Here is a 27,354-nt window from a genome sequence, read left to right on the forward strand (position 1 = left end):
AGCGTCTCCATGCTTAAGGTGGTCTCAAGTTAGCATGTTGTATTAGTCAGGGTTTTCTGGAGAAAAAGAGCCAATAGGGTGTGCATATACAGAGATGGAAATTTCTTTTTTTTTTTCTTTTTCTTCTCTTCCCCGCCCGGAGATAAGACGTTTATTTTAAGGGATCAGTTCATGTGATAATGGAGGTGGAAGTCCAGAGTCTGTAGGATGGCCTGGCAGGCTGGGGACCCTCCCGAGGGGCTCATGTTGTCGTTCCAGCCTGCAAGCAGTCTGCTGGAGAATTCCCTCCTGCTCTAAAGAGTTTCACCTTTGTTCTAGGAAAGCCTTCACCTGATTGGATGAGGCCCATCACAACGATAGAGGGCAACCTACTTCACTTCACTGTCCGCCAATTTTATTGTTATTAATCTCACCAAAAAACACTTGCAGAGAAACACCCGGAATAATGTTTGACACTGCAGCTCAGCCAAATTTACACATAAAAATTAACCAGCACAGATGCATTAACTAAATCAAGATTCTAGACCTCCAAAATTGAAAGCCAGATCTTGAAACACAGTAACCACATCAAACCAGTGCCCTCCCTGGGGGAACAGATCTTACAAAGTCTTCTACAAATATCTCCTTTGATATTATTGTGACATCTTTCCATGTGAGGGATGAAACCAGCCCTTGCTCTTTGACGGTCAGGGTTGATGGGACACAGAAATCTTTCAGCTTTCCATTTCCCAAAGGGTAATGTGCTGACACAGTGTCTGCTGTTACTAGCAGAGCACAAAGTGGGCAGGGGCCAGGGGCAGACAAGTTTTGGAAAAGACTGGGTTAAGCAAAGTTAGGTGGGTATCTAATGGGCCTTTTGGAGGCTGTGATATACAAATGTGTACCCTGGTGTGAGTCTCTAAGAGGAAGATTTTGTCCCCAGGATTTCCCAAACCTTTCCCGACCAGAATTATTTATTTCATTTTTTTAAACTTTCAAAACCAGTGCACGACTTTGGTCACCTACATAGATCCGATCTTCTCAAGGAGGGTCAGCAAAATTGAATTGTGCCAACAGAGCCCCTTAAGTAGCTGCTTAGGGGACCAGGGTTCTGCCGGTCACGCCAAGGGACACGAGTTGCCTCCAGCCATCTCCTCTCATGGCCCCAGATGATCTGAGATGAGGTACCTTGTCCGGGGTTATGGACCGAGCCATAGCCAAAAACTGCCTTCCTGATGACTCACAGCCCACGCTCTGTGGACATCACAGGGAGATCTAGTGTCGTTCCATAAACAGGAGGCACTGAGCGAAGCCTTGCTCCAGGCTCCCACGTTAGGAACACTGGATGGGGATCTGGGTCTCTTGAACCTCAGCCTGGAACAGAAAAAAAAAGGCCTAGAGCTTAGAAGTTTGGAGCTGCCTGTATTTTTAGCGCCTTGCCATGATTGAAGGAGTGGGGCCGCGCCCCCGGGGAGGATGAGTCACTCCTGTGGCGTGCCTGGTCAAGTGACCTGTGGAGCAGGAGGAGGCTGGACCTCAGTCAAAGGGCTGGGCCGCAAGGCAGCTTCCTGCCCACGTCAGCAGGCAGCCCACAGGCGTGGTTCACTTTCTCTGCGATGCAGCAGGTGCGCGGCCCGGCCGAAGTTTGCTCCAAGACCTTTTCCAGTCTTTGAAGCTGGAAGCTGCAGCTACCCCTAGACTGGGTTGTGTTTGGCCAGAGAGAAGCCCTGTGGTTCAGGTTTTGGCCAGTGACATTGGTTTGGCAAAGACCCACAGCCCCGGAGGACGTGCGGCTGGAGACCTGAGACGGCACCTCCAGAGGGCAGTGGTCCACAATCGAGCCCGTTACACCCACCAGGAGGCGCTGAGTGTTCTGGGGTGTTCCCTGTGATGGCGATGGCGCTGGTCAAGGAGACCATGGTTTGAGGAGCCCTGCCCTAAGGTGCTCTTGGAGGATGCCCTGAGCTCCCCCCACCCCACAGGTCCAAATTGAAGGCTACCTCTATTCTCATCATTTTGTCCCGTTTTAGAACCCAAGCAGGGAGCTTTGTCTCCTGGCTCTCAACCTGGAGCTATTTGGGACACCAAGCTCAGAACTCGGGGAATGGACTGAATTATTGCTTAATCCTAGGGAACTAGCTCTATCGAGACAGAATTCCCATCGACAGAGTTGGCCCCATTGAAGCGTACAGTTCAAGGATTTTTTTTCAATGGGTGCAGATATGTGCACCCAGAAGCACCGCTGATTTTAGGATATTTTCATCACTGTGAGGAGGAAGCTGGTACCATCAGCTACTGCTTCCTATCCCTGTCATCCCTACACCAGCCTTGAGCAACCCCTAATCTACCTCCTGGCTCTCTAAATTTGTCCATTCTGGCCCTTTGCATTGTAGCCTGGATCACAGCGTCATTCCTGTTCACGGCTGAGTAATACTTCATTGTACGCTTACAGCCGTTTCGCTTCTCCCTTCATCCAGTGCTGGGCTCTAGTTTCTACAGTCCACGACTGCCTGGCCTTTTGATAAAATTCACAGAACTGTACACAAAGAGGATACTTTATTGTATGTTAATTTTTATTTTTTTAATTTTTTAGAAGATTTAATTTATTTACTTAACAGAGAGAGACAGCGAGAGAGGGAACATCAGCAGGGGGAGTGGGAGAGGGAGAAGCAGGCTTCCTGCTGAGCAGGGAGCTCAGTGCAGGGCTCGATCCCAGGACGCAGGGATCATGACCTGAGCCGAAGACAGACGCTTAATGACTGGGCCTCCCAGGTGCCCCTGTAAGTTAAATTTTAAGAAAAGGACAGAGGCACTTTCTACTTCCTGTCTTGGAACAGGGTTGGCCTGAGCTGCCAGGTGAGAGCTCAGCGGTCTCTAAGACCCCAGGTGGGAAAGGTCAGGTGCGCGGTGCACGGGGCCAGCACGGGCCAGCAGGGGCCAGTCTCCCCTCCTGAGTGGTGTGATGTGAGGCCGCGCCCCCCCCACCCCTGCAAGAGACCCTGACTAAGCCACCTTGGGATGCAGTAGGACCTCCTAGGTGGGCACCGGCCGCTCTTCTGATCCACGGAGCTCTGAGCTACAAGGAAGATGTCTCCAGGTCTATGTCATTTGTTGTTTATCTCAGGGCATGAGGGACAGGGCAGCTATGGCCCCTCCTGGGGGGCGGGGTCTCTCAGGGAACGCTCCGGCCAGCAGAGTCGGCATGCGGACAGCCGGCTCCCTCGTCCTCCCCGGCCCCTGCCCCATCCCTGCTCTCCACCACAGGCCCAGACTATGCTTTGAAAACAGGGCAGGTCACTTCCCTCCTCTGTCTAGGCCTTCTGTGACGGGCCCAGCTCCCTCTCGGTGCCTTTCTTTCCATCCGCTGCCAGGCGCACTCCCGAAGTGCGGCTTTTAAAAGTGAAAAGATCTAGGGCTGAGTGGTTAAGCATCTGCCTTCAGCTCAGGGGGCGGTCCCAAGGTCCTGGAATCAGGCCCCGTGTTGGGCTCCCTGCTCAGTGAGAAGCCTGCTTCTCCCTCCCCTTCTGCTGCTGCTCCCTGCTTGTGTTCTGTGTCAAATAAACAAAATCGTAAGAGAAAAAAAATAAACGGCTTTGTTGAGATAGAATTCACATCTCATAAGACTGACCCCTTAAAAGAGTCGAGTTCAATGGGTTTTAGTGCATTCGGATCAGGGTGTCCCTACCTGACCAGTGTTTGTGGGGCCTTGTCTCTCCACTGGCCACCGTTTCCCCAGTCCCCCGCAGTGGTGACTGGCAGGCACAGTGCAACAGCTTCGTGCCTTGAAGCTGAGCTGTTTGGGTGCTCAGAGAAGGTGATCTCAAGGATGAGAACAGGTCCTTGAGATGATGGCCCAGCCTTGGGTGATAGGTGGTGAGGACCTTGTCCGTGTGGGGCTCCAAAGAGATGGGCCTGTGCCCCCACTCTGCCTTCCGCCCAGCCCCATACAGACTGCTGCCCCCCCGCCATCTCTGAGGCCGGGGACAGCTACGGACCTCTCTGGTGAGCCCCTGACGTCACAAATGTGCATCCGGGGGGATTTTGGGACACAAAACCTCACATGGAGACCGAATGGTGGTCATTCTCAGCAGCTGGAAGAGTTGCAAGAGGCCGGGCTGGCCGACCGGGGTTACAGCCCAGCTCCAGCAGCGGCACATGCCGGCTCCCCCTGCCACGGCGCTTCTGCCTGCGCCCGAGGTCTCTCAGACACGGAGGAGCTGGCTCCCACTCTCCTTCCTGGGGTCGACATGCACGAACACCTCTGCTACGGCCACTCACTGTCTCTGTTCCAGCAACAGGTGTCCCCTACGCTTCGCACCCCCAAACCCGGACGGGGTGGCCTCGATGAGCTGCAGAGGTGCTCCCTGACACTCCAGGCTGTTGCTCACCACCCTGGGGCCGTGGGCTCTGGGAGCCTCTGGCTGCCATGGGACAGAAGGGGGGTGCCTGGGTGGCTCAGTGGGTTAAGCCACTGCCTTCGGCTCAGGTCATGGTCTCGGCGTCCTGGGATCGAGTCCCACATCGGGCTCTCTGCTTAGCAGGGAGCCTGCTTCCCTCTCTCTCTCCCTCTCTGCCAGCCTCTCTACCTACCTGTGATCTCTCTCTGTCAAATAAATAAATAAAAAATCTTTAGAAGTGGGGGAAGGTCACCAAGTGGAGAAACCAGAGAGCAAAGGGGCGGGAGGGGGAGGGCGGCCTGAGCGAGGGGGGCTGGAGGAGCCCCAGTTGGCAGTGAGCCTCTCAGAGCCCCACCTGACCCCGCTCACACGTGAGGCCCAGGGCAGAGTGACCCCGCAGAGCCCAGTCACCCCTCAGATTTGTCCTCCAAGTAAATGCTTATTACCGTTCCCAGCCACGGCCCGGGAGCGGTTTCCTTCTCAGCTGTAGAGAAAGCTCCTGCCCATCAGCCTTTCCCCCTTCCTGTCTCACTCCAGCTTCTGCGGACCACCTCCCCATGTAACTCACCGGCCTTGCCCGAAGTTCTGGCTTCCAGGGAACCCAAGACAAGACCGGCACAGAGCAGCTGGGTCTGGAAGGTCATGCGACTTAGGGTTTCGCTGATGTGACCCAAGCCTTGGAGTGCTCACCCGGAAAATGGGAAGAGTGCCAATTCCAACCCGAGATTCTAGAATCCCACCGAATTAGCATCTGGCGGCCAGGGTCCTGTTTCGGGTCCTGTTTCGGGCAGCTCAATGGCAAATTCTGGTCCAGGCCCGGGGGCAACGGGCGTGCCAGGGACCTCCCTCCCACCTCCCAAAGCTGAGTTACTAAAGGTACAGGGAAAAGGTGTCCCAACTCTGACTGGGCTTATCCGCTGGGGCGGGGCGGGGCGGGGCGGGGTTGGTTGTGAAACCCCTGGGGCGAGCGCGGGGCCACATTTCCTTCTTGGGCCTCAGCAGACATGGAGCCAACTCTGTTCTTATAGAAATGTTACGCTATTTTTCCGATAAAGATAATAAACTGCTTGCCATAAGCTAGGTTTCCCTTGGTTTCTGTTTTTCTTCTCTAATCGAATTACCCCAACTGACACAAATTTAAGCAAACAGCTTCATTTCAGGTCACAGACCTCGTCCTGCAATCAAGGATTTGAATGAAATTCCTGGCAAAATATAGTAATTAGAAGCACAATGAAAGCAGCCTCGAAATGTCCCAGCTTCCCACAGCACTAAAAGGCAGTCTGGTTAATTTCCAAATTATATTTGGGCTTAACATGCAAAGGGTTCTTTTTCGACCGGACAGAAAAAACAGGCCTGAAGATCATTACAATAACCACACAAGACTAGGAATATAATTATAAAATAAACCATACCCTAGCAGGCAAATCATTTTAATGTGTTTTGAGAACTGAATATTCTGTACGGAATTAAAAACAAAGGAAAAAAAAAAACCAACGTGCAGAAAATTAATTAAAAAGAGATAAGACACAGAAAACCTTCGCGTGTCATAAAATTACAAATACAAAAGCAACAGATTAAAACACACATACACACAATTACAGATTTTGGTAACATTAGTAGCCAGAACATACCCAACAAATCGCTTAATCGTCAAATATCTTACTAATTTCGAAAGGGAGGGGGCGGTGAGGGGGTGGTGGTAATGACTGACTACAGTTAACCCCGAAGGATCTGAGTCAGCCTTCCATCGCAAGCAAACGTAAGAAGGTGGCATCAAGTCCCTATGAGAAGCTGAGCTCCTTTTCTCAAAGAGAACGGCCATGAAGGTGGATGCCCTCTGCCGCGTTCCACCACATTCGTACACTGGTTTACCTCTTTTAACTGAGGCAACGGAAAGACACAATTTCTTGAGACCCCAACATACCCCCAGAAGCCATAAATTCTATTCCTGTTCAAACAGAGCGGAATTCGCCTCCAAGCTGAGGGGAGTTGTTCCATCCGGTGCAGGGCGGTTTGCTGTTACAGAGTTGGTGCTGAAAATGTCTTTAAGAGGGGTGGACAGAAGCCGGTAGGGACCCAGGCACGCCCGGGGTTGAGCAATGACCGGTATGAGAAAGGCGACACGTGGGTCAGTCCTCAGGGATGGTTTCACCTCTGTGCACACACACGGCTGAGGTAGGAGCCTCGGGAGAAACAAAGAGGACCTTAGGGGAATGAGAGTGCCTTCTTGGCAAATCGGTGCCCTCTTGCTCACTTTGGAGCCTGAGACGGTCACGGTCATAGGCCGGGCGGGGCTTGGCAGGGGAGACCCATGACCTTACAAAATTCAAGGGTTGTATCTGATCACAGCCACAGAGGAGAGGAAGATCCAAGACAAAGCCACTGGAGGTGGGCGAGGCCCCGGCCCGGACCCCAGGGCACCTGCTGTCTAGTGCAAGCTCAAGGGGCTGGGGGCAGGGCAGGGGGTAACAGGAAGTGGAAAACCCCGGCAACGACCTACAAAACGGTTATTAGCAAATGGTATCAAAAAGTATCAAAACATTTCAAAAAACTTTAAAAACTGCCAGGCTTGGCAGACGCGCAGGGCAGGATCTCCGAGGGCCAGTGGAGCTGGCCTACACTCCAGAGGTTTCCTCTGGAGGCCAGGACACGGCCCCCTCCCCTCCCCCTCTGAAGATGCCAAGGCTGAAACTGCCCGAGACTCCAGGGAAGCTCCGAGAGACAGAAGGCCCTGGAGCTTCTCCTCCGGCGGGTGCTGGGCTAAGCCACGGCCGAGGACCAGCAGGGTAAAGGGGAAGCTGGTAGGTCTACCCGGGGCGGGGGTGGAGGCCTTCCACTTCCCACACTGCTGCAAAGCGCTGGAAGGTCCCCTGAGGGGCCAGCGATGTTGAACCGCAGGTTAGCTCTCCCGAGCTCTGTTCACAGAGCGGGACCCTGGAGCGCAGGGGAGGGACGGGAACCCCACTCACTTTGGCATTTGGGTCTCCACCCAAAACTGAACACCCCTAGGGCTGGCCTCTGGGCTTTCTACTAAGTCACTGGGAGACCCGCTTTTCGGTGATTGTATTTCAGAACATATTCACACACCCAGGTGTTCTGCCCAGATCAAGATCTGAAAGTCCTACCCTGCAGTCTTTCTAAAATGCTAAAATGTGACCACTTAACAACTAAAACGTTAAAAATCCCGAAGTAGCCAGAGCCAGAAGGGCACGCAAGTCCCTGAGACAACCTCTGTCTATTCAAGCCTTAGGGAGACCACGGGCAGGAGCCACGAACTCTCCCGCTCTCTTTTCCCCTCCCTTCTAGAATGACATCTTCGTCTTAGGCCAACAGGTTTCCAGACTTGGGTAAGGACCAAACTCAAAACTAAACAGCTGATGTGAAGCGGAAACTCCAGTTCTTTAAAAATGAGAACCCCCCGCAAAAAACCTGTAGGAAAGCCCACTATGCTTATCTTGAAAGCTCGAAAGAAACGATCCCCGCCTTCTCCAAAGTCCTCAAAGGCAGCAGACGGTGCCACTGCATTTCAAGATGACGGTCTACGAGAACCCGACCTCTGTCACCAGGCTTGGAAACCGTGTCACTGCTACTGCTGCTCAAACAGCCATCTGCTGGGTTGCAGCCCCGAGCCGACTGCCCATCTGGGTTACGCAGCACTGTCCCCCATTCTCTGCTGGACAGCACCGCAGGGCAGCTGCCACCTTAACAACACGGGACGCCAACGACCTGTCACGGCTCCCACCACCGAGCAGGCCAGTGTCTGTGCAGCTGCTGCCTCCTGGTCGTTGACGCTCCTTTCCACAGACACCGACGGTCTCGACAACATTCCTTAGCACAGGGAAACCACCAACGATCGGGAGAAGCCTCGCAACCTTAACAATATTGGGGTCTAAACCATGCAAATGACAAACTGCCTTCAGGGTGGCACGAGGGAGGAGATGCGAGACATTGTCCGGAGTCCACAAGGCACAAGACAATCTGAATAGTGACCAGCACTGCACCCTGGTCTGCGGACACGTCATGGTAGTCAGAAATAAAAGAGCTGGCTTGAGCTAAAAATGGGCGGCTCTCCTCTTCCCAAGGTCAAAGCCATCCTGCTCCCCCAAAGCACACATGGAATCTACCTGCTCTTCCCCACCTGATCCCGGACTCTGGTTAAACCACCACCTCTTTGTTCATGACTGAGAACAGACCACGGGTTCCATGCCTTCTGTAGGGTCCTCTACTAGCAACACTTTTCCTGGAATAGGAAGAGGGTAAGCTATCCAAAGTTGGCAGAAGTTCTGCAAAACACGTTTGTGGAGGGCTGGACAAGGCAGGAGACAAAAAAGGCTTTCGGGCTCAGTGAAGTTTGGCAATGGTGGAGTGATGGCAGGTTAACAGTTAACGTGGGACTTCTCAGAGCCTTTAATTCACTGAAGTATTGTGGAGCTCCAAGAAGAGTGTACAGTTTGTTTTTGGTTTGATTGTTTGCATGCCTGGCAGAACCTCTCAACAGTTTGTAAGCCTCTAGGGACTTCCACGTGCACAGAGCTAGCTAAGTCAGCAGACCGCTCACCCCACTAACAACACAGGGGACGGGTTTAGGTACTGAAGATTTCAGTGCCGAAGCCCCTCAAAATCACAGTAATCCTTCAAGGGGAAGGAAAGCAAGTACAGTAAAGAGATCATTTTTTTTTTAAAGTAACTACGTTAACGGAGATTCAGAGTTTAGTACCAAGGTTAACAATAAATCTCGAGATGTTCTCATCTCTGCAGTGAGATCCTTGCCAAGGCTGGATCGGGAACGCCTCCCTCAGCAAGTGCACTTCTCCTCCCCCATCCTTGTGCCCACAGGAGCTGGGGTGGGAGTCCCCGTCCCCAGCTCTCCTCCGAGGGCACACCCTGGTAGTGAGACCTGCGGGAGTTAGCGCGGAGCGGTCCCAGGTCCCAGGAGGTGCTCAACGCACATTAACAGCTTATATGGACTGAAGGAGCCGAGCCCTGGGCGGCAGTGATTGTGACCCACCGCGCAATGAATGAGGGAACAGCTAAGACTTGTTACAGAATTTGCCCAGCAGCACAAAACGACCTCGCAGTGGACGGCTGAGTTTTGGGGGTGGGGCGGGTACCTGACATCCTCCTCCAGGAGAAAGGTGTGCTCGGCTCACTCACGGAGGGGCTGTCGAGGACTTCTTGGAACTAAGCCAGAGAAAACAACAGCAAATTCTAGGATGGACACTTTTTCTTTCCTGAGAAATGAACAGATTTGGGGGGCTCAGTAATGTAAGTTAAGAAGTGGGTTCTGGGGGGAAAAAAGTGCACAAATTACAGAAAAATGTAAGAGTTTCATGCCTTTTTTTTTTTTTTTTTCCAGTTTCTTGATTACCTAGACCCTTTTAGAATTAAGGAAGATTACCCATCAGGGGGACAGGACAACTCAGAAACAAGAGTCACCAGCTCAGGAAATCCTGGCAGGAACATCTCTCCGGTGAGAAGTCCCAGGTCCTGCCCCGTCAGGGTCTCCGAGTCCCCACTCATTAACAAGAACGCACTTGACATTGCCCGCGACCTGGTTATAGCTTCGGAGCACCCCCGGTACCCCTACTGCTGGTAGTTTTAGGATGGATAATCCTGAGGCAGGGCCCAGGAATCTGTCTAACAGTTCAGCCAAGCTGAAGGAGGCGTGGACTGGGGGTTCCGAACTGGCCCCACCATGGCCCCCAGTGCCATGGGCCAAGATTTCACGTCACCCCTGCCCCAGGGGGGGATGGGGAGGAGGCCCCCTCGGGCAGGTGAGGGAAGAACGCCGATGCAGATATGAGGGGCTAGTTCATGCCTGGGCCCAGGGTTAAGCAGTCAAGCAAGATAATATGTAAAATTATATAGAATATTTAATCGGTTACTGTGATACCATAGAAATACCAAGAATCATAAAAATAAAAATAAAAAAAAAAAGAAAGAAAAGCTGCTAAGAAGTACATCATGGTTCCAGGACGCTACGAAGTCCTGGTTGGGGGGGGGGGGGGTCACTGGCCCCGGTCCTGGTACCTCTTGCCCTTCCCCTTCTTCTTCTTGTCCTCCAGCCGCGGCTTGAGGGCACACACGCAGGCCGACACGCCGGCGATGGCCTTGGGCAGGTCGGGGCCCTTGCCCCACGTGTCCTTCTCGCGGTCGTACACCTGCACGGTCTTGGAGAAGGCGGTGCTCTCCCAGCTGTAGCCGCCCAGGATGTAGATGCGGCCCTGCCACACCGCCACCCCCGACTCGCTGTTGGCCTGCAGCAGGGGCGCCACGCGGGTCCACTGGTTGCACTGCGGGCTGTAGGCCTCGACGCCCAGCACGTCGAAGCGCTCCATGGACTCCACGCTGTCGTCGCTGCCGCCGATGGAGTAGATGGTGTCGCCGAGGCTGCACATGCTGTGCCAGCCGCGCGCCGTGGTCATGGGCCGCCGCTCCTCCCACACGTCTGTGCGGTGGTCGTAACACAGCAGGTTCTTGCGGTACGGGCCGATCTGGTAGTCGTGGCCCCCGGAGATGTACACGAAGTCCTTGTAGATGGTGCCCGCGTGGCCGTAGGTGAACCTGTGGAGGGACGGGGCAGGGGGCGGGCGGAGACAGAGGGGGCTCAGCGCTGGGCCCGGGCTGGGGACCACGCAGGGGGCAGGCAGCCCGTGCCCGCCTCACAGACCACAGCTGTCACTAGGCAAGGCGGGGCCTGGCCGGGTGGGGAAACAGGCTCCCCAGGCCGTGGGGCTCTGCCACACGCTCCGCTTCCCCGGGGGCAGGGGCGGGGAGAAAGACGAGGCTGCTCCTTCCGGAAAACCACGGGGCTGTGCCATCGAGGCACACACAGGCCCCTGCTCAAACAAGAACCAAAGTACAATTCAACTCTGACATTCTGGAGACGACGGGAGGGGCTCGCGGTAAGGGCGGGACGGACTGCGGAGCACAAGAGATGCTCTGTGTGACACGTGTCGCCACACTTCTGTCCCGAGCCACAGAACATACAGCACAGACCGGACCGTGAGCCCTCACTCGGGGCAGCCCCCCAGGTAATGTGGCCCCTCGGGGCTGTAGCAAATGTAGCTCGCCACTTCAGGATGCCACCAACGGGGGGGGGGGGGGGGAGGGGGAGTAGGTTCCAAGGGGAAGGTCGATGGGAACATCTGTACCTTCTGCTCAATGTTCAGTTTTCTCGAAAAAATGCAGTTCAGGTAATAACCAAAAAGTAAAGAACAAAACCCAAGTGCAAACACAGGGGACAGGAGCAGGGAAGGGGACGGAGGAGCGCGGCTGCGTGGCGGCTGCGTGGCGGGAGGGCAGCCCCAGGCTCCCGCAGCCCCAGGCAGCTCTCGGTAGGGCTGCGGGTTCACCGAGGTGCCGTTACACACACACACCAACGAGCACGGCATCGCGGGCCACATTTCCTCCAACCTCGTACGGCTCAGGCCCGTTTAGAAAGAAAAAACCCAAGTGGTTGTGGCGTTTAGGTACATAGTGACACCGGCCGGCCCACACGGCAGCAGACGCTCTTAACCACTACTGTGAAGCCTCACTTCTCCACCTGTGAAATCAGGTGACAAAAAACAGTACCTAAACCCAAGTAGGCCACAGGTTTTGGTCTGCCTCCAACACGGTCGGCGTTCACACGCCTAACCTTCCCCGCTCGCTGCCACCTTGGTTTGCATGACAAAGTACGTGGGCGCTCGCGTGCCCTGCTAGCTCCCGGGGACCCGTGCAAGGTGGCTGCCCGGGACCCACAGCAAGTCTGTTCGCAGAGCGAGCTGCAGGCTCAGTTACTACCAGCGGCAAGCATGCTCTGCTGGATCTGGGATGAGGACCAGCGCTGCTCCGCGCACACCTCGGCGGGGCGACGGAGAACGACCCCAAGCCCTAGGGCACTCCCCGATGCTGGTGCCATGTGTAGGGGCTTCTCGCCCTGACAGCCCTGTGGGGCAGGTGTGAACACACCCACTGTACAGATGAAGCAGGAGAGACCCAGGGGAGGACACTGACTCGTGTCACAAATCTGTCACCTCTCAGAACCCAAGCCCACACTCGGGGACGTTCCTCGGAAAGCCCTCGATGTCTGAACTTGATACCCTCTTCCTGAAACTCCGGAAGCGAACAGACTCGGACATGGAGGGAGAGCCACCTGATCGGCAGAGCTGACCCCCGCACCCGGATGGTCAGAGACCAGAGCCCTGACTGGTCACCGACATGCCCTCTGTCCCCACATTCTGCTCACGGTTATTTACAAGCCCGGAGATTTTTTTCTGGAATAAAGATCAAAATATCTAGAAAACGAGGTGGACCAAGTCATCCCTATTGGAGGAGACCACCACAGAGCCCCCCATCACCTGGGCAAGCCAGCCACGTAGGACCAGGAGTCGGTCTTGGGGCTGTACGTCTCCACTGAAGAAAGAGCTCCATTCTCGTTCCGGCCACCGACAGCCACCAGCATGTCTTCGATGGAGGCGAGGTAGAAATCCACGCGGCGCTGGTTCATGGAAGCCACCTGCGGAGGGGGACACCTGTACCTTCCCTTGCCCAGACCCGGACGACATCAACAGTGAGCATTCCCAGAAGTTCTATGGAACACACAGCCCAGGAGGGTCAAGCGGTGGCCAAGTGTGTTTCGGAGAAGGAAGATGGATGAACTTGAAGCATGGGGAGGCTCTTGAGAGGGACTTCTCATAGCTCCCAGGAACCCCCGGGCACTGCAAGTCCCCAAGGAGGGAATGGAGAACACAGTTTCCCTAACTCGTCTGGCCACATGGCTAACCTTGTGGACTTGAGTTCCACGGAACACCCAGTTTCATCTTTCCTTTTACTCTTCCCCACATCAGATACTTTTCAAATTAATGCTGAGTGCCAGCGTGTTAACAGCAATCAATGGGAAACTATAAAGCAGAAGACCAGATTTTTTTTTTTTTTTTTTAAATAACGTAGGCACAACACAGAAATGAACACAGTCCCGGAGGACTTCAGGTTGTCCCCGCTACAAAGCTGCTAAGCACGGGCTCCAGAGCTGGGAGCCACTTTCTAGTTTGGGGGGTGGGGGTGGGTTTCAGATTTTTATTTTTTGAGAATAAAACAGAAAGGTCATCAGAGTCCATTCTGAGTTTTGTGCCCAGAAAATAAAAACAAAAAACCCCACCAAGTTAAATAAAAACACTGAAGTGTGGGTAGAAAGACAGACTGACTTTCTAGGGTCGTGGCCTGTGGCAGTGTTTGGAAGAGAAGGGCCCACCTCCCCTGTGCCAGGCGCTTGCCAACCGCCCTGAGCGCCAAGCAGCCTCGGACCTTAGAAGGACATGCCCTCCCACCCCGTCTCCAGAGGCAGAAGCAGAAATCCGCAGGGCAAGGACCAGTCTGAAATCCACAGCTCTGACTTAGCAAGCCGGGGGGTGAACTCAATTCTGTGGCCAACAGCCACACACCCCAGAACGTGCAACACCTGCTGGCAGGCGTGAGCCTTGGTGACCACCCTCAAGGAGCTCCAAACCCCTCCCAAGGAGGGGAGCTCCAGGGAGACTCTCAGACAAGGGAACGAGGTCTGAACTCCGGGTCAAACCTCTAGACCGGCACTGCCCGGCACGGCGACCGCTAGCCTCGTGTGGCCGTTTCCACTTGGACATAAATCAGTTAAAAGGAAATAAACAGAGAACTCGGTGTCTCAGTCCCACTGGCCACATTCTGAGCACTCAGTCGCCACATGTGGCTGGGCACTAGGTTATCGGCGGGCGTGGGCTGGGAGCACTTCTGCAGCCCCAGAACATTCTATCAAGCAAGCTCCGCTCCAGATGGTGACCGAGACTGCAGACAGCGGCCGAGCGGCACGCGGGAGCCCCGTGTGGGGTGCGGGCACGGGGAAGCACGGGAACCACGGGTGCTTGTCCCTTGATCGTCAGGCCCAAACAGGATGGTGGCCCAGGCCTGGGGCAGTGGTAAGGGGAGGGGAAGGGGCGGGGGGGGGGGCAGTCAAGGCTAGGTTAAGCGACCGAAAGTCGTCAAGAGTAAAGAAGTAATCCGGCTTTAATCTCACCTTGATCCACTGTTTACAGCGGGGGTCATACCTATAAAGAAGATTGGATGCCGCATCCCCTCCATTGTCCCGGGAGAAGCTGCCGCCGGCGATGAAGATGAACCCCCCCAGCACGGCGACGCAGTGGTGGCTCCGCCGGGCCGGCAGGGGTGTCTCCTTGACCCACTGCTGGCTGGCGGCGTCCAGGTAGCAGGTGTCGTCGCTGAGCTCCAGGCAGCGCTCGGACACCTCGCCGCCCACGAACAGCAGCCGCTCCTGGTTGGTGCGCAGCGCCGTGCGCTTGGTCTGCAGCACGGGCTGGGCCGCCAGGCTGTTGTGGTAGCGCACCGCCTCCTCGATGAAGCCCTCGCAGTTGGCCTCCCGCGGCAGCAGCGAGCATACGGCCGGCTTGACGCGGTGCAGCAGGTCGTTCTTGGGGATGAGCGGGAAGTGGATGTTCTCCAGCACCTGGAAGGCGTGGGCCTCGCGCTCCGGCCGCTGCGTGAGCCACTGCAGGGCGGCCCGCAGCAGGTCGTGCTCGCACTCGCGCTGCACCTCGCTGCTGCCCAGGTAGGCGCACAGCTTCTGCACGGACACGTTCTGCAGGAAGTCGGGCGTGAAGGACAGCGTGCCGAAGCGGCGCAGGATGAAGCCGTCGACGAAGGCGTCTAGCCGCCTGAGGCTGTAGATGGAGGCCAGCTCCTGCAGGTACAGGTAGTTCTCCTCGCTGACCTCCTGCTCCAGGTACTCGCAGCAGAAGTCCACCACCGTCCAGATCTGCAGCAGGTGCGCCGTCTCCAGGATGTAGTCAATGTTGCCGCCGTCCAGCGCTAGTTCCCCGCCGTACAGGAAGTCCACCACGGCCTTGAGCCCGATGTACGAGGCGCCAACGAGCTCCACCTCCTTCTGGAAGGCCTCGCGCATGCCGATGGTGAACATGGAATTGAAGTAGTCGCTGCACACGGCCAGTAGGTTGCGGTGGGCTGGCACGCGCTGCTCGTCCGCCACCAGGACGATGTCGCAGAAGAGCCCGCGGAGACGCTGCTCGTTGAGCCGCTGCAGCACCGTACTCGGGTGCTCGGCCCAGCGGTACACCTGCGGAGGAGAGCACAGCTCAGGGGGTCTGCTCACCGCGGGGTGGGGGTGGGGGGAGCATGCCAACCCCTCCCCCGCCACGCCCCTGCTCCCAGCCGCGAGGTCCCAGGGTCCGTGTGGTGCTCCACGACCAGCACTTGCGTACAGCACAGGGAAAGAGAACAGAACGGCAGGTCAGAGAGCCTGCAGGGAATGAGGGTGTGTATGTGTGTGTGCGTGTGTGCGTGTGTGCGTGCTGCAGCTTTCCTTCTTTCTTTTCAAAGGCAGTCCTAACAGGGCGGCTAGCTCGCTCAGTCCGAGGAGCAGGAGACTCTTGATCTCAGGGTTGGGGGTTCAAGTCCCAGGTTGGGTGTAGAGCATACTTAAAAATAAAATCTTTTTTTAAAAAATGTGGTATATCAGGGCCCCTGGGTGGCTCAGTGGGTTACAGCCTCTGCTTTCGGCTCAGGTCATGATCCCAGAGTCCTGGGATCGAGCCCTGCATCGGGCTCTCTGCTGAGCAGGGAGCCTGCTCCCCCCCCCCACCCCCGCCTGCCTCTCTGCCTACCTGTGATCTGTCAGATAAATAAATAAATAAATAAAATCTTTTTAAAAAACATGTGGTATATCAGGTGCAGTTCCTAAGAACTGACTAGCATTCCCTTCCTCTCATTAGATACACAATTCTGAAAGTCTTACCTTCTGTCTCTCATCCTTCCTCTCTTCTTTCTAAATAGAATTCCTGGAACGTTTCTTTCTTCTCTCCCTGCCCCCTTTCTTTCTCACTGTGGGTCCTGAACAAACAGGTGTCAAACCTGCTGTCCTTTAAGGAGGACACGTAACGGAACAGCACCGGGTATTACGTAAGACTGATAAATCATAGACCTGTGCCTCTGCAACCGAGGATACATGTTAATTTAAAAAAGGAAGAAGAGAAAAACCTGCTGTCCTATCAGAAAGGTGAAGTGGCTCCGGGCAGCCTAGTCTACACTCAGACAGAATCTGGGTTTGAATCCCAGCTCTGCTACTCACTAGCTTGTGGTCTCGGGAAACCACAGTAGCTTCTCAGTCCCCACTTCCCAGTGTCACGAGTGAGAAAAGGGCACTTCGCAGTCAGGAAGGGGAGCTCAGGAAACACTGTGGCACGGAGCTGCTTCCAGGACAGCTGGAGTGCCCACCAAAGCCTCACACCCAGACGAAGACTGCTCTCTCTCTATTAAAAAGTGCTCAGCACCCAGCCATGCTTCAGGGACAACCCCCCCCACCGCCCGCCTCCACTTCTACTGATGATCCAGGGATGTGTCTGGTCCCAGAGACTCTGCAATGCTTCCAGAATAAGGAGCTCTGGGGCTCCTCCTTTCAGAAACATGGCTTCACTAGTCGTCACCGAGACTAAAAGAGAGAAATCGTGAATATGCAGGAGCACGGTCTTCTCCCCGGGCAGGGCTTAGATGTGTCCCACGCTGTGCCCTCGCTCATTCAAGGGTCATGATGACCCTTTAGGGAAGGGCTGTTACAATGCCCATTTCCCAGATGAGGAAAACTGAGGCTCAGAGAGATGAGGAAACTTGCCCAAAGCCCCACAGTGACTGAGTGACACAGCTGGGATTTAAAACTAGGTCTGATTCGAGAGCCCAAACTTTTCACCATCACACAATGGCAGAATTAACAAAATAATTAATATGAACAATTAAATGGATAAATTCTAGCAATTCCGGTTGGGAGACATGGACTGAGTGCTGTGGTCCTGCCATGTGCTTTGGAGGAGGCAAAGACGCGTCAGACCGAGACAGCAGCTCCTCTACCCGTGGAAGACCAGTGAGGCTCTGGGCATTCAGGATCTGCCTGCTGCTTGCTTTATTGACCTTGGAACGACCACAAAATTCTGCACAGGGAGACCAAGGCCATCCAAACACATCCGCGAGGTCACCGGCCTGTTTGAGGGTGCCTGAGGCAAGGGCTGGCTGGGCTTTAAGCCTGCAAGGGAAAGTGGGTGCAGGCGAGGGAAGATGGGCTGAGGGCTCCCCGAGTTCCTGCAGGTCCCCTATCAAGCCATGCCCTATGGCGTGGGTCTCATCTCTTCTCTGCCTCCTGCCTCCCACGCATCTGTGACAGCAGTACTTTCCTTCCCTCCGGTCCCCACCTGGTCCGGCCACTTCCCACACCAACCACCCCATCTAGACCACAGGCGCGGGCCATGTTCTCACACTCCACTGAGGACACCAGACCCATATTGTCCAAAGCTTCTTTCCCTTCCAAGCGCCAAGAGCCAGGCTCTATGGCTGTTACATTACAGGACAGTTTCTCTGAGGTCCCACACACGGTCTCTCGGTCTATTCTGGTCACTGGCAGAGAGAGTGCAACAGGCTGGGCTGGTTTAGGCTTCTGCTTCTTCTTTTTTTAAGGTTTTATTTATTTGACAGAGAGATCACAAGTAGGCAGAGAGGCAGGCAGAGAGAGAGGACAGGAAGCAGGCTCCCTGCCAAGCAGAGAGCCCAATGTGGGGTTTGATCCCAGGACCCTGGGATCATAACCTGAGCCGAAGGTACAGTCTTAACCCACTGAGCCACCCAGGCGCCCTTGGTTTGGGCTTCTAATGAAGCAGAAAGGGCCTGGGATCCTGGCTTGGGGGCCCCTCTTGGGCGTGCAACCGAGGAAGGAAGGATAAAAGCACTATGGCAGTGCAGGCTAACTCGTGACGGCAAAGGCTCCAAATCCCGAGAAGCAAGGAGCATCGAGTGGGCGGGCTGCCCAGTCTCTAAGCTGGTGGGGACACAGAACCACCACACTTAAATGGGTGTACACAGGACCCCCATCTGCAGTGTGAAAAGAGAAACAGCCCCCCGAGGGGCGGGGGGGTGGGGACAACCCCAGATGACAGCTGCCGAGGGGACCATCTGCTCCCGGGAGCAGGGAGCAGGGCAGCCCCTCTCTCTAAAACTGGGTCTCCATGCTAAGTAGGCACACTGCACCCTTCACCTGGGTGTCAACTACAACCCCCGTTTCTGGTCATTTTCATGCAGCTGCAGAGATGAAAACTTTGGGGGGGAAAAAACCAGACAAACGTGACTTCCCAATTTTAAAGGGACATTAGTAACAGTCTCGCAGCGTTTTCTGTAATTTGGAAGGCCCAACCCCTACATTCGTTGATGGTATTTAATCCTGTTCATTCATTTATTTCCCATTTTAGTGCCTTCATCAAAGGCGGTTGAAGGGACACAGCCACTCAGTAGCAAACCCAGACAGAATGCTAGAAAGGGGTATTTCATATTAAAAAAAAAAAAAAAATCACCATTAAAATGGATGAAGACATTTCAGAGCAGAAAAATGAACAGTGGCCGTCACAGAAGGGAAGACGTTAGTGCCCTGGGAAGGAACCACCTCCCTGTACACCACAGCAAGCCTCGGAAGCGGACTAACCAGTGAAAGGAGCCAGGTACACGGGCGTACCCACCCCCCTGGGTCCCATTTACATGAAGTTCCAGGGCAGACAAAACTCCAGTCCTGGAAGCTGGAGACCGGGACAGGTGCTGGCTACACTGATGTGTTAACGTCTGGAAAACTGAAGATGCACTTACCATCTGGGCTCTTTCTCTAATACAAAAAGTTAGAAGCTTAAATACCATCTAACCAAGGGATAGGTTCAGACAGAAACAAACTCAGGATGTGGCTTTAAGGGACAGAGACTTCTAGCGCTATCATACTGAGAAAGCTACCCTGTCTCGGTGGCCAGGATCCGAAACAAAGCCTCTTTGAAACAGCCTCGAGACGGCTCTGGGTTTTCACAGCGGATAAAGCCGGGCTTGGCAAGAGCCTTCCCGGGAACTCGCACGGAAACAGGAGCCCACTTCTCTGGAGAACCAACTTCTCCTGAAAATTACACTCCGGTTTCCTATCATGCACAGCTGCACAATCTCTGCCCCCTTTTTCCCCTCAAGTCTAAAGGCTGCTCACAACTCTCTTTGTAAAGTGCTGTTCCTTAATCTTTTTTCCAGTTTTGTAAGATTATTTTTCCTAACAGTTCCTGTGCAATTTAAAGACCACATATATTCTGCATATCTGCGCATGAACCGTATGCATAGCTGTGCTCTAATCACACACACACAAAAGAGTAGGATCCTTTCTGCACCTCCAAGGACCAATTGTGGCCCCTTGGGAGCAATAGCGGCTGCATTGAAAATGCGTGAAATGGGGGCACCTGGGGGGGCTCAGCTGGTTAAGCGACTGCCTTTGGCTCAGGTCATGATTCCAGGGTTCTGGAATTGAGCCCCACATTGGACTCCCTGCTCAGTGGGGAGCCTGTTTCTCCCTCTCCCCTGCTTGTACGCACTCTCTCACTGTCAAATAAATAAAATCTCTTAAAAAAAAAAAGGAAAAGGCATGATCTAAGGTAACCATAGCATTTATTAATCTCCAAGAGAGCCGTTTTAAAAGAAAAGAGGGTGTTGTTAATATTTAGAGAGGGACAGATGTAAACAGAGATTGCCTTGCAAATCGATGCCCCAATCCTTATGTCTAGTACTTTGGGGGACAGGGGTTGCTCCCAGCCATGTGAAGAGTCTACTGGTGGTATAGATTCCCAGGTCCTACTCTCAGATTTTAATTTAGCCAGTTAGGGATGGAGTGGGGCATATGCATTTCTAATTCCATACTTTTCCCCTCACCATCTCCTGGGGTGATCCTGATGTGGCCAGTACAGCACAGTTTGGTAGCCTGGCCCTGCGGAACACACCCTCACTTGCTCGTAGGGTCCCAGCAAGTCACGACTGGGGGAAAATTCTGGGCCCTTAACAGCCAGGCAGGCAACATGTTGCCCCCACTATGAGGTGGGTGACTGGCTTGTCAATGGATGTGTCCTTGGGAGTTTCCTGAGCCCCATGTGGGGACAGACATCCCGTGGCTTTTCTTTCGTCCCAGCCACGTCTTCAGGTTGAGGCAAAGAACTAATGGGTCAAGGTGTAGTTCTAATGTCCCCCCCTCCACCGCCTACTCCTCTGAGTTTAGGGCACGTTTTCCATTCCGTGTCCCTGCTACCTCCCCTGATTCATCATTAAGGAGATTACCACCACCCCCGAGAAGGAACAGAAAATCAGTCTGTCAGGCACGAACTCATCAGAAAAACGCCATACTGCTAAGGCGACCTGCACACGCGGCGAGCCCCCACTCACAGACCTTGGAGGACTCGCTGATCTTGTAGGGCCGTGACACTCGCGTCTGCCGGCTTCCCTCCATCATAGAAGAGACCGCAGCCCTGGAACGAGAACGGGATCTCTGAGCATCGGAGACCAAACCCGAGGCCATTCATGAATCACAGCTCTGCTGGGAGCTCAGCGACAGCCAGGGTGCGGCCACAGGAGCAAAGAGGGAGAGAAGACCGTATACTGTCAAGAGCTCTCGGACACAGAGTTGGAAAAAATCAGGTTAGAATGAGAATCAGATGGAGCATCTAACCTTGTTCATTTATAAACTAAAACCTGACGTCGCTTTTAGGCCTTGTCCCACAAATATCTGCGGGATCCGGAGGAGGCCTTCTTCTTGGAAGCCTTGGGCTGGATCTAAATTATAATGACAATAGTTACCATTTCAAAGCCTGGACTGGGACCCAGGAACACGGCTAAGGGATGTATGTGTGTGATCTCATTTGAGCCCAACTACTCCACCAGGCTAAGGTCACATCCCGTTCACAGGTGAGGACACTGGGCTCCAGGTCGCAAAGCTGGTAAACGGCAGGGAATCCAACCTAAGCCCATCCAGCTTCAAAGTGGGCAGACGTGCGCCCTTTACCCACAAGCTCTGCTCACTGTGGCCCAGGGCTCGGGAGTCTCTTACTTTTAAAATATCACAGCAAAGGCCAGGCTGTGACGCAGTGATGACAACCACAAAAGAAATACAGTCACATTCTAGACACAGGGGTTTTCCTACAAGTGCACTCCTAGGTCTTCACTGATTTAATGCCCCCCAAACCCTCAGGAGGCCAGAACTATTATTCTGTTTATGGAGGAGAAAGCTGATCGTGATATGGTCACTTGCCCAGCGTCACACAGGAAGGAGGTGCGCGGTGGGACTACAACCAGGGAGGCATCCTTGCTCTCAACCCCCAAGCTACCCTGCCTGTCCATTAAAAAAAAAAAAAAAGGAGCGCCTGAGTGGCTCAGTGGGTTAAGCCACTGCCTTCGGCTCAGGTCATGATCTCAGGGTCCTGGGATCGAGTCCCGCATCGGGCTCTCTGCTCAGCAGGGAGCCTGCTTCCTCCTCTCTCTCTCTCTCTGCCTGCCTCTCTGCCTACTTGTGATCTCTCTGTCAAATAAATAAATAAAATTAAAAAAAAAAAAAAGTGGGGTTCGTGGGTGGCTCAGCGTGTTAAAGTCTCTGCCTTTAGCTCAGGTCATGGTCCCAGGGTCCTGGGATTGGCATCGGGCCCTCTGCTCGACGGGGAGCCTGCTTCCTTCCCCCTCTCTCTCTGCCTGCCTATGATTTCTCTGCCATATAAATAAAATCTTAAAAAAAAAAAAAAAAGCATGCCTACAGGCAGTATGTCCTGCCTAGAACGACCAGTATAAAACTGAATGGTTACATCTACCTCTCTAGACCTCATAATCATCTCTATGGGATGGGCTGGAGTATCAGGCAACATGGAAGTTTCTTCCCGCTTCGAAATGCCAACTAATTCACTAATCATAGCACAGAGCCAGGCTTTGGGGGACCACAGGGCGGGGGGGGGGGGGGTTAGGAGCACAGAGGAAGGACTATGCCAGCTACATGTTACAGACTGGGTTTAAGGAGGAATATTTCCCCCTGTTCTCTGAGTTACGAAGAGTCCATTTGTTACCTACTGAACAAACAGCCTTGGCTAATAAAACAATGTCACAAGAAGCAAGCACTGTGTCAAGATAATGGGGGTCACACAGAGGTGGGGGTGGGGGCTCCAGCATTTCCAAGGGAGTAACCTGGGGCACAGTGCATCCTGTGCAGCTCCCTGGGGAAAGGAAAGGACAACTAGGTTTTTCTTGACAAACTTGCAACTTTGTGACAAAGGCCAGCTGTAGCACCCGGTCCCTTCTGACCTAACGGCCTGGGGGCTGCCAGGGGGGTCCAGGAGGGAAGGGCAGGAAGCCAATATTCACGCAGTGCCTGCGGGCCGTACTACCTTCACTCTGAGACAGGTGCGCGATCACAGCGGACGCCCAGGCTCAGGTGCTAGAGAGGCCCGCCCAAGGTCACACCCCAGAAAGCAGCAGGTCCCTCTCTCCCCACCACCCCTGCAGCCAGCCAGGGCTCAGGTTCCCTCTCTGCGATGAAAGCTTTCGTTTCTAGGCCAAGATTTCTTGAGAGAGTTTCCCCTGCTGGAGGCTCCCTTTTGTCTCGGGGCAAGCGGTTTGGGGCCAACGCGCGCAGGAGCGCTGGGTGTCAGCCGCCTCCCGTGCTTCCCGGCGGAGGCAGACGAAGGGGTCAAGGCCATCCACAGAGGCAGGGGCGATGCCCGGTTCCGCGTTAACAGGTCTCTGAGTAAACACGGGAACAGAGGCGACATCCGGACGGAGGGCCCCCGGGGAGCCTGCTCTGCGCGCCGCTTCCCGGCTTCTGGCCTGAACCTGCCGACCCCAGCGATCGGGAAACGGACTCGGACGCCGCAGCGACTCACCAGCCCCGGGTCTCGCGGCGCCGCGGCCGCTCGCCCGCACCCGCACCCCCGGGCCGAACTGTCGGCACAACGGCCGCCGGGCAGGCTCGAGCCGGCGGCGAGGCGGCGGAGGGAGGCGGAGTCGGATCGCGGCCCGGCCGGCGCCCGCGGCGGCCCGCGGGGACACTCACCTGGGCCGCGCGGGCCGGGCCGCGCAGGCCGCACCTGTCTCACCTGCGGTTCCCCCTCCCGCCGCGTCCCCCCAGCACCCGGGGACGCCGGGAGGGAGAGGGGGCGGCGCGGCCGGGGTGGGTGCTCGCCAGGGTGGGCGCCCCCCGCCCGGGCCCCCGACCCCGACCCCCCGACGCGCGCGCGGAGGCCCACCTGGAGGGCGCGCTACGGGAGCGGCGCGGGGACCCCTGGCGGCGGCGGGACCGGGCGGGCGCGGCGGCGGGGCCGGGTCGCGGGAGTCCTGGGGCCGGCCGGCTGCGCAGCCATGGCTCCGCCAGGAAGTGCGAGGCCGAGGGCGGAGGCGGCGCGCGCGGCCAATGGCGGCGGCCGCGAGGAGGTGGGCTCAGGCGGCGGCGAGGCGGGGCCTGCGCCCAGGAAGGGGGGGGGGCGGCGGCGCGCAGGGGGAGGGGGCGGCGCGCGGGGCCGAAAGGGAGGGGGGCCCGCGGGGCCCGGGCGAGGGGCGGTGCGTGGGCGCGGGCGGGAGGGGTCAGCGCGCGCGGTCGGTGGTGGGGGCGCCCGCGGTCGGCCGCAGGCCCCGGTCTCCGCCCTCGCTCCTGCTCGCACCTGGGAACGCCCGCTGGGGTCCGCCACGGTCCGCGGCGCAGCCCTAGGGGTCATCGCGGCGGCCTCCTGGCTCCCGCACTTGCTCCCAGGCTGAGCTCATCAGTTCGCTGTGCTCACCCCAAGCGGAGGCCCCCGCTGGCCCCTCGAGGTGAGGACACCTTCCCTCCCCACCCCCCAACTCCTGCTCTGATCACTCCCAGCTTTGCACTGCACGCAGCTCTCTGCACCGTGGAATATCACAAGCCACTTACTGATTCCCTTGGTGTATTTTCTCTCTTCCCCACTAGAAACCTTCCAGGAAAGAGTTCACTGTCGCTCTTATTCCTGGCCGGGCCCCCAGGACTGGCACACAGTAGGTGCTTAGTAACCAATACATGTCTGCGGGACCAGTGAATTTAAGCATCACGCAGACATTGTCTGTACAGCTTGGAGGAATCTGGAAAGCACTAGGCTCAGTGAAAGAAGTCAGACACAAAAGGGACCCAGATTGCAGGATTTGAGTTATATGAAGTGTCCGGAACAGGCAAGTCCATGGAGACAAAGTAGGCAGGTGGTTGCGTGGGTCTGAGGAGTTGGGGGGGTGTGGGGGTGACGGTTAAAGTATAAGGGATTTCTTCTTGGGTGATGCAGATGTCCTAAAATTCCATGCTGTTGGTGGTTGTAGAACTTGAATATACCAAACCCCCTTAAACTGTACAATTTAAAAGGGCAAACTTATGGTATGTGAATTCTATCTCAATAAAGCTGTTACAAAAACAAACTAAATGCCCTCTCTCTCCTTGTTTTTCTACTCCCTGCCTTCTCTGGAAAGGATTCAGGGCTGCAAAGCTGGGCCAGGACAGAAAAGAAAACCAGGAATGGGGATTTAGCATGTCCAGGCAAATACTCAAGGCTTGTCTTTGTCCTTTCTGTGCTACACACAACACTCAACTCAGGCCCCTTCCATAGCCTAATTCCCAGCGAGGAACCGTGTGGTCCCTGAGCAGCCTGGACCTGGACTCAGGGACTCTCGGGGAGCACCTGTCCCCAGAGGCTGCCTGCCCTGGGGTGTGGGGGGTGGGGTGGTGGTGGCTCTCTGTCACCTGTGGTACAAAATAAGGCCTGCACTCAGGTGGGGTAAGCTCGCCTGGGTAAGCTCTCTCACCTTGTTGGGAGTGAGGTCACATCGGAGCCTGTTTCCTCGCCGCCTATGAAGGGGGTCCGCCGAGAGCAGAGCCAGCTAGCCCTTCCCTCCCCTGTTGAGCCCACCACCCATTCACGCCCTGCTTTTTTCTGAAAAGCATTACATTTATGGGACTTAGAAAAATTTCACTTTTGATAATTGGGATTTGTATTAAATATCCTTAATTTGTGGAGAAATGAAAGTACAGAAAGTATCTTTTTAATTCAAAGGGAATTAGGGTAAAAGGAACCCCGGAACCACCTAGAGGGTCCTCTGAATGCTAGTCCCACTCTTCTTTCAATTCTTTTCCCTTTTCTGTGGGGACAAGCACACGGTCACCCTCCAGTACTTTACTTGGGCCTCATCTTTACTATAAAGTCTTACTCGCTCATCTTTGACCCTCCCTTGACCTATCTCCACCGCAAAACAGCTAATCCCACATCTCATTCTGTGTATCTTGACCCATGAGTCTCTGCTATTACTTGAACGCATTCATTCATTCATCCATCCATTCATTCAGCAGACTTTTAGGAAACTTCTATTATGTGCCAGGCACTGTGGTACATGCCGGGGATAGAAAGAAGACATATTCAGGAATTTTAGGGAGGGAGGCAAACAAGTAAATGAGCAATTATCATATCATGGTCAGTCACTTGGGGTTATATTTGGGGGCTGTGGGTGGCAAGTACTCTTTGTAATAGCTTAGTGAAAGAGTCCCTCTCGTTATATATACATATTATATACAAAGTAAATAGAAGCATAGATATGACACAAGTAGTTACAATATCTGTATGTTTCTCCATGGAGTTACAATATCTGTATGTTTCTCCGCATGTGTATGGATATTTATCTATCTGAGAGCTTTAACTGCAGTATTTTATCTGAGACCCTATCATTTGGCATTAGCGTCTGTCCACCAGCTGTTGGATCCTTTATGAATGAGAAGGTACACAATATGATAGGACATCTGAAATTAGGGCCAGAGACGAGCTCCAGAATCCACTCCTGATCTTGGCCTGAAAAGCATGCAGAGGTGGCTAACCTGACTTCGTCCTGTTTTCCCCAGCACTTAGCACACCACCTTTTCACCTCTTTTTTCTTTAATATTTTTCTTCACGTTATAAAAGAAGTGCATGCTTACCTTGGGAAAGACAGAAACGTCCAAAAGGAAAAATAAACCACTCACTTATGCACCATCCAAAATAATCATTGTTAATATTGTGGCATTTTCAGATTTTTCTCTTATGTAATTTCTTTATGAAAATAACCCCACTACATACAACTTACTATGTGCTGTGCATGGCTCTAAGCTCCCTGCCCTTATAACAGGTACTGTTACTTTCCCTGTTTATGGATGGGGAAGATGAGGCTCAGAGATGTGAAATCCCTTGCCCAAGGTCACAGAACTTGTAGGGAGCAGAGCGGGGTTTGAACCCAGATAGTCGGGCCCCACATTCTGCAGGTCGAAACTAACCTTGCCCTCTGCACCATCGTGCCTCTGGGCCACGGTAAAGGTGAGGTGCACTCCTTGCACGGAAGTTGGAAGGGAAAAAAAGCGCCCACCCAAGGAGAACAGCTGTCAGTACTTAGGTGTAAATCAGCCCAGTATGTTCCCCAGGCATATATTCCCCACGCAGCTATGCAAATGAAGTCATATGGCACAGGCCCTTTGCTAACTGCCTTTTTTCCTCTTTTGCAAATATCACGAGTTTTTCTCATGCCAGTAAGTTCTCTCCTGCGATATGCTTCCGACAGTGGCATCGAGCCCTCCACCTTCATCGTGTGCGGGACCCTCCCTCACCGTGGGGCATCTGGCCGCTTTCACTGTTAGAAACAACACGGGTGAACATTCTTACACACACGCCCATGTGCACGTCTCTAATGATAACACCGAGTTGCTGGGCCAGAGAAGTACGTACTAATAAGACTCTAATCTAATCAACAAAACTGTCCTAGTGGCCACCCCCTGACATGTCTGAGATTCGTGCATCAGGTGGAACCGCTGCCAGTTACCTTGTTTGCAGAGTCGGGGCAAAATGAAAATGCAGGGCCCTTTATCAGAAAGCAGGAAAAAGCTACTCCCTTTCTTTGCCATCTCTCTTGATCTGTCCTGGTGATTTTTATTAACTGTTTTTGTGCCGTGTGCCTTGCAGGGGGGCGGTGTACTTGTGGAGCACATACAGACCCCCACAGCGCCTGGGGCCATGTAATTTGGTGGGAAGGGCCCAGAGGCTTGGCTCTAAGTCTTCCTGCACCTGTGCCCAGGTCCCCACTGCGTGACAGGGACGGAAACCTCTGAACCAAGCCCACCAGCCCA

At 54.5% G+C, this 27,354-nt stretch overlaps 1 protein-coding gene and 1 long non-coding RNA gene across 6 annotated transcripts; one reads left to right on the forward strand and one right to left on the reverse strand.

Annotated features, from left to right (window-relative positions):
* Positions 1-386: 386 nt before the first annotated feature.
* KLHL36 (kelch like family member 36) lies at positions 387-23,811 on the reverse strand. 5 transcript variants are annotated; one of them, XM_082711379.1, is made up of 7 exons: positions 23,465-23,655; positions 20,632-20,710; positions 14,407-15,480; positions 12,719-12,876; positions 10,407-10,940; positions 9,488-9,607; positions 387-1,353 (listed from the first exon to the last, which is right to left on the reverse strand). In XM_082711379.1, exons 2-6 carry the CDS (start codon positions 20,692-20,694, stop codon positions 9,523-9,525), a joined length of 1,914 nt encoding a protein of 637 aa, XP_082567505.1. In that variant the 5' UTR covers positions 20,695-20,710; positions 23,465-23,655; the 3' UTR covers positions 387-1,353; positions 9,488-9,522. The 5 variants fall into 5 exon arrangements, with proteins under 5 accessions (XP_082567505.1, XP_082567504.1, XP_082567506.1 ...); XM_082711378.1 differs by lacking the exon at positions 387-1,353 and having other exon boundaries at positions 5,768-9,607; XM_082711380.1 differs by lacking the exons at positions 387-1,353; positions 23,465-23,655 and adding an exon at positions 23,272-23,295 and having other exon boundaries at positions 5,768-9,607.
* Positions 23,812-23,824: 13 nt separating this feature from the next.
* LOC309853428 lies at positions 23,825-24,635 on the forward strand. The gene is made up of 2 exons (XR_014305670.1): positions 23,825-24,023; positions 24,163-24,635. It is a non-coding gene; the product is annotated as an uncharacterized lncRNA (long non-coding RNA).
* Positions 24,636-27,354: the final 2,719 nt, after the last annotated feature.

Source organism: Mustela nivalis (genome assembly GCF_964662115.1).
Source record: "Mustela nivalis genome assembly, chromosome: 18".
In the NCBI taxonomy this organism is placed as follows: Eukaryota; Metazoa; Chordata; class Mammalia; order Carnivora; family Mustelidae; genus Mustela; species Mustela nivalis.

Coding starts and splice junctions, on each gene's coding strand:
- KLHL36 (XM_082711379.1), bottom strand. CDS start 20,694: ATGATGGAGGGAAGCCGGCAGACGCGAGTGTCACGGCCCTACAAGATC. Junction 12,877..14,406: donor GCTGTAAACAGTGGATCAAG/GTGAGATTAAAG, acceptor CCCCCTCCGCAG/GTGGCTTCCATGAACCAGCG. Junction 10,941..12,718: donor TACGTGGCTGGCTTGCCCAG/GTGATGGGGGGC, acceptor GTCCCTCCACAG/GTTCACCTACGGCCACGCGG.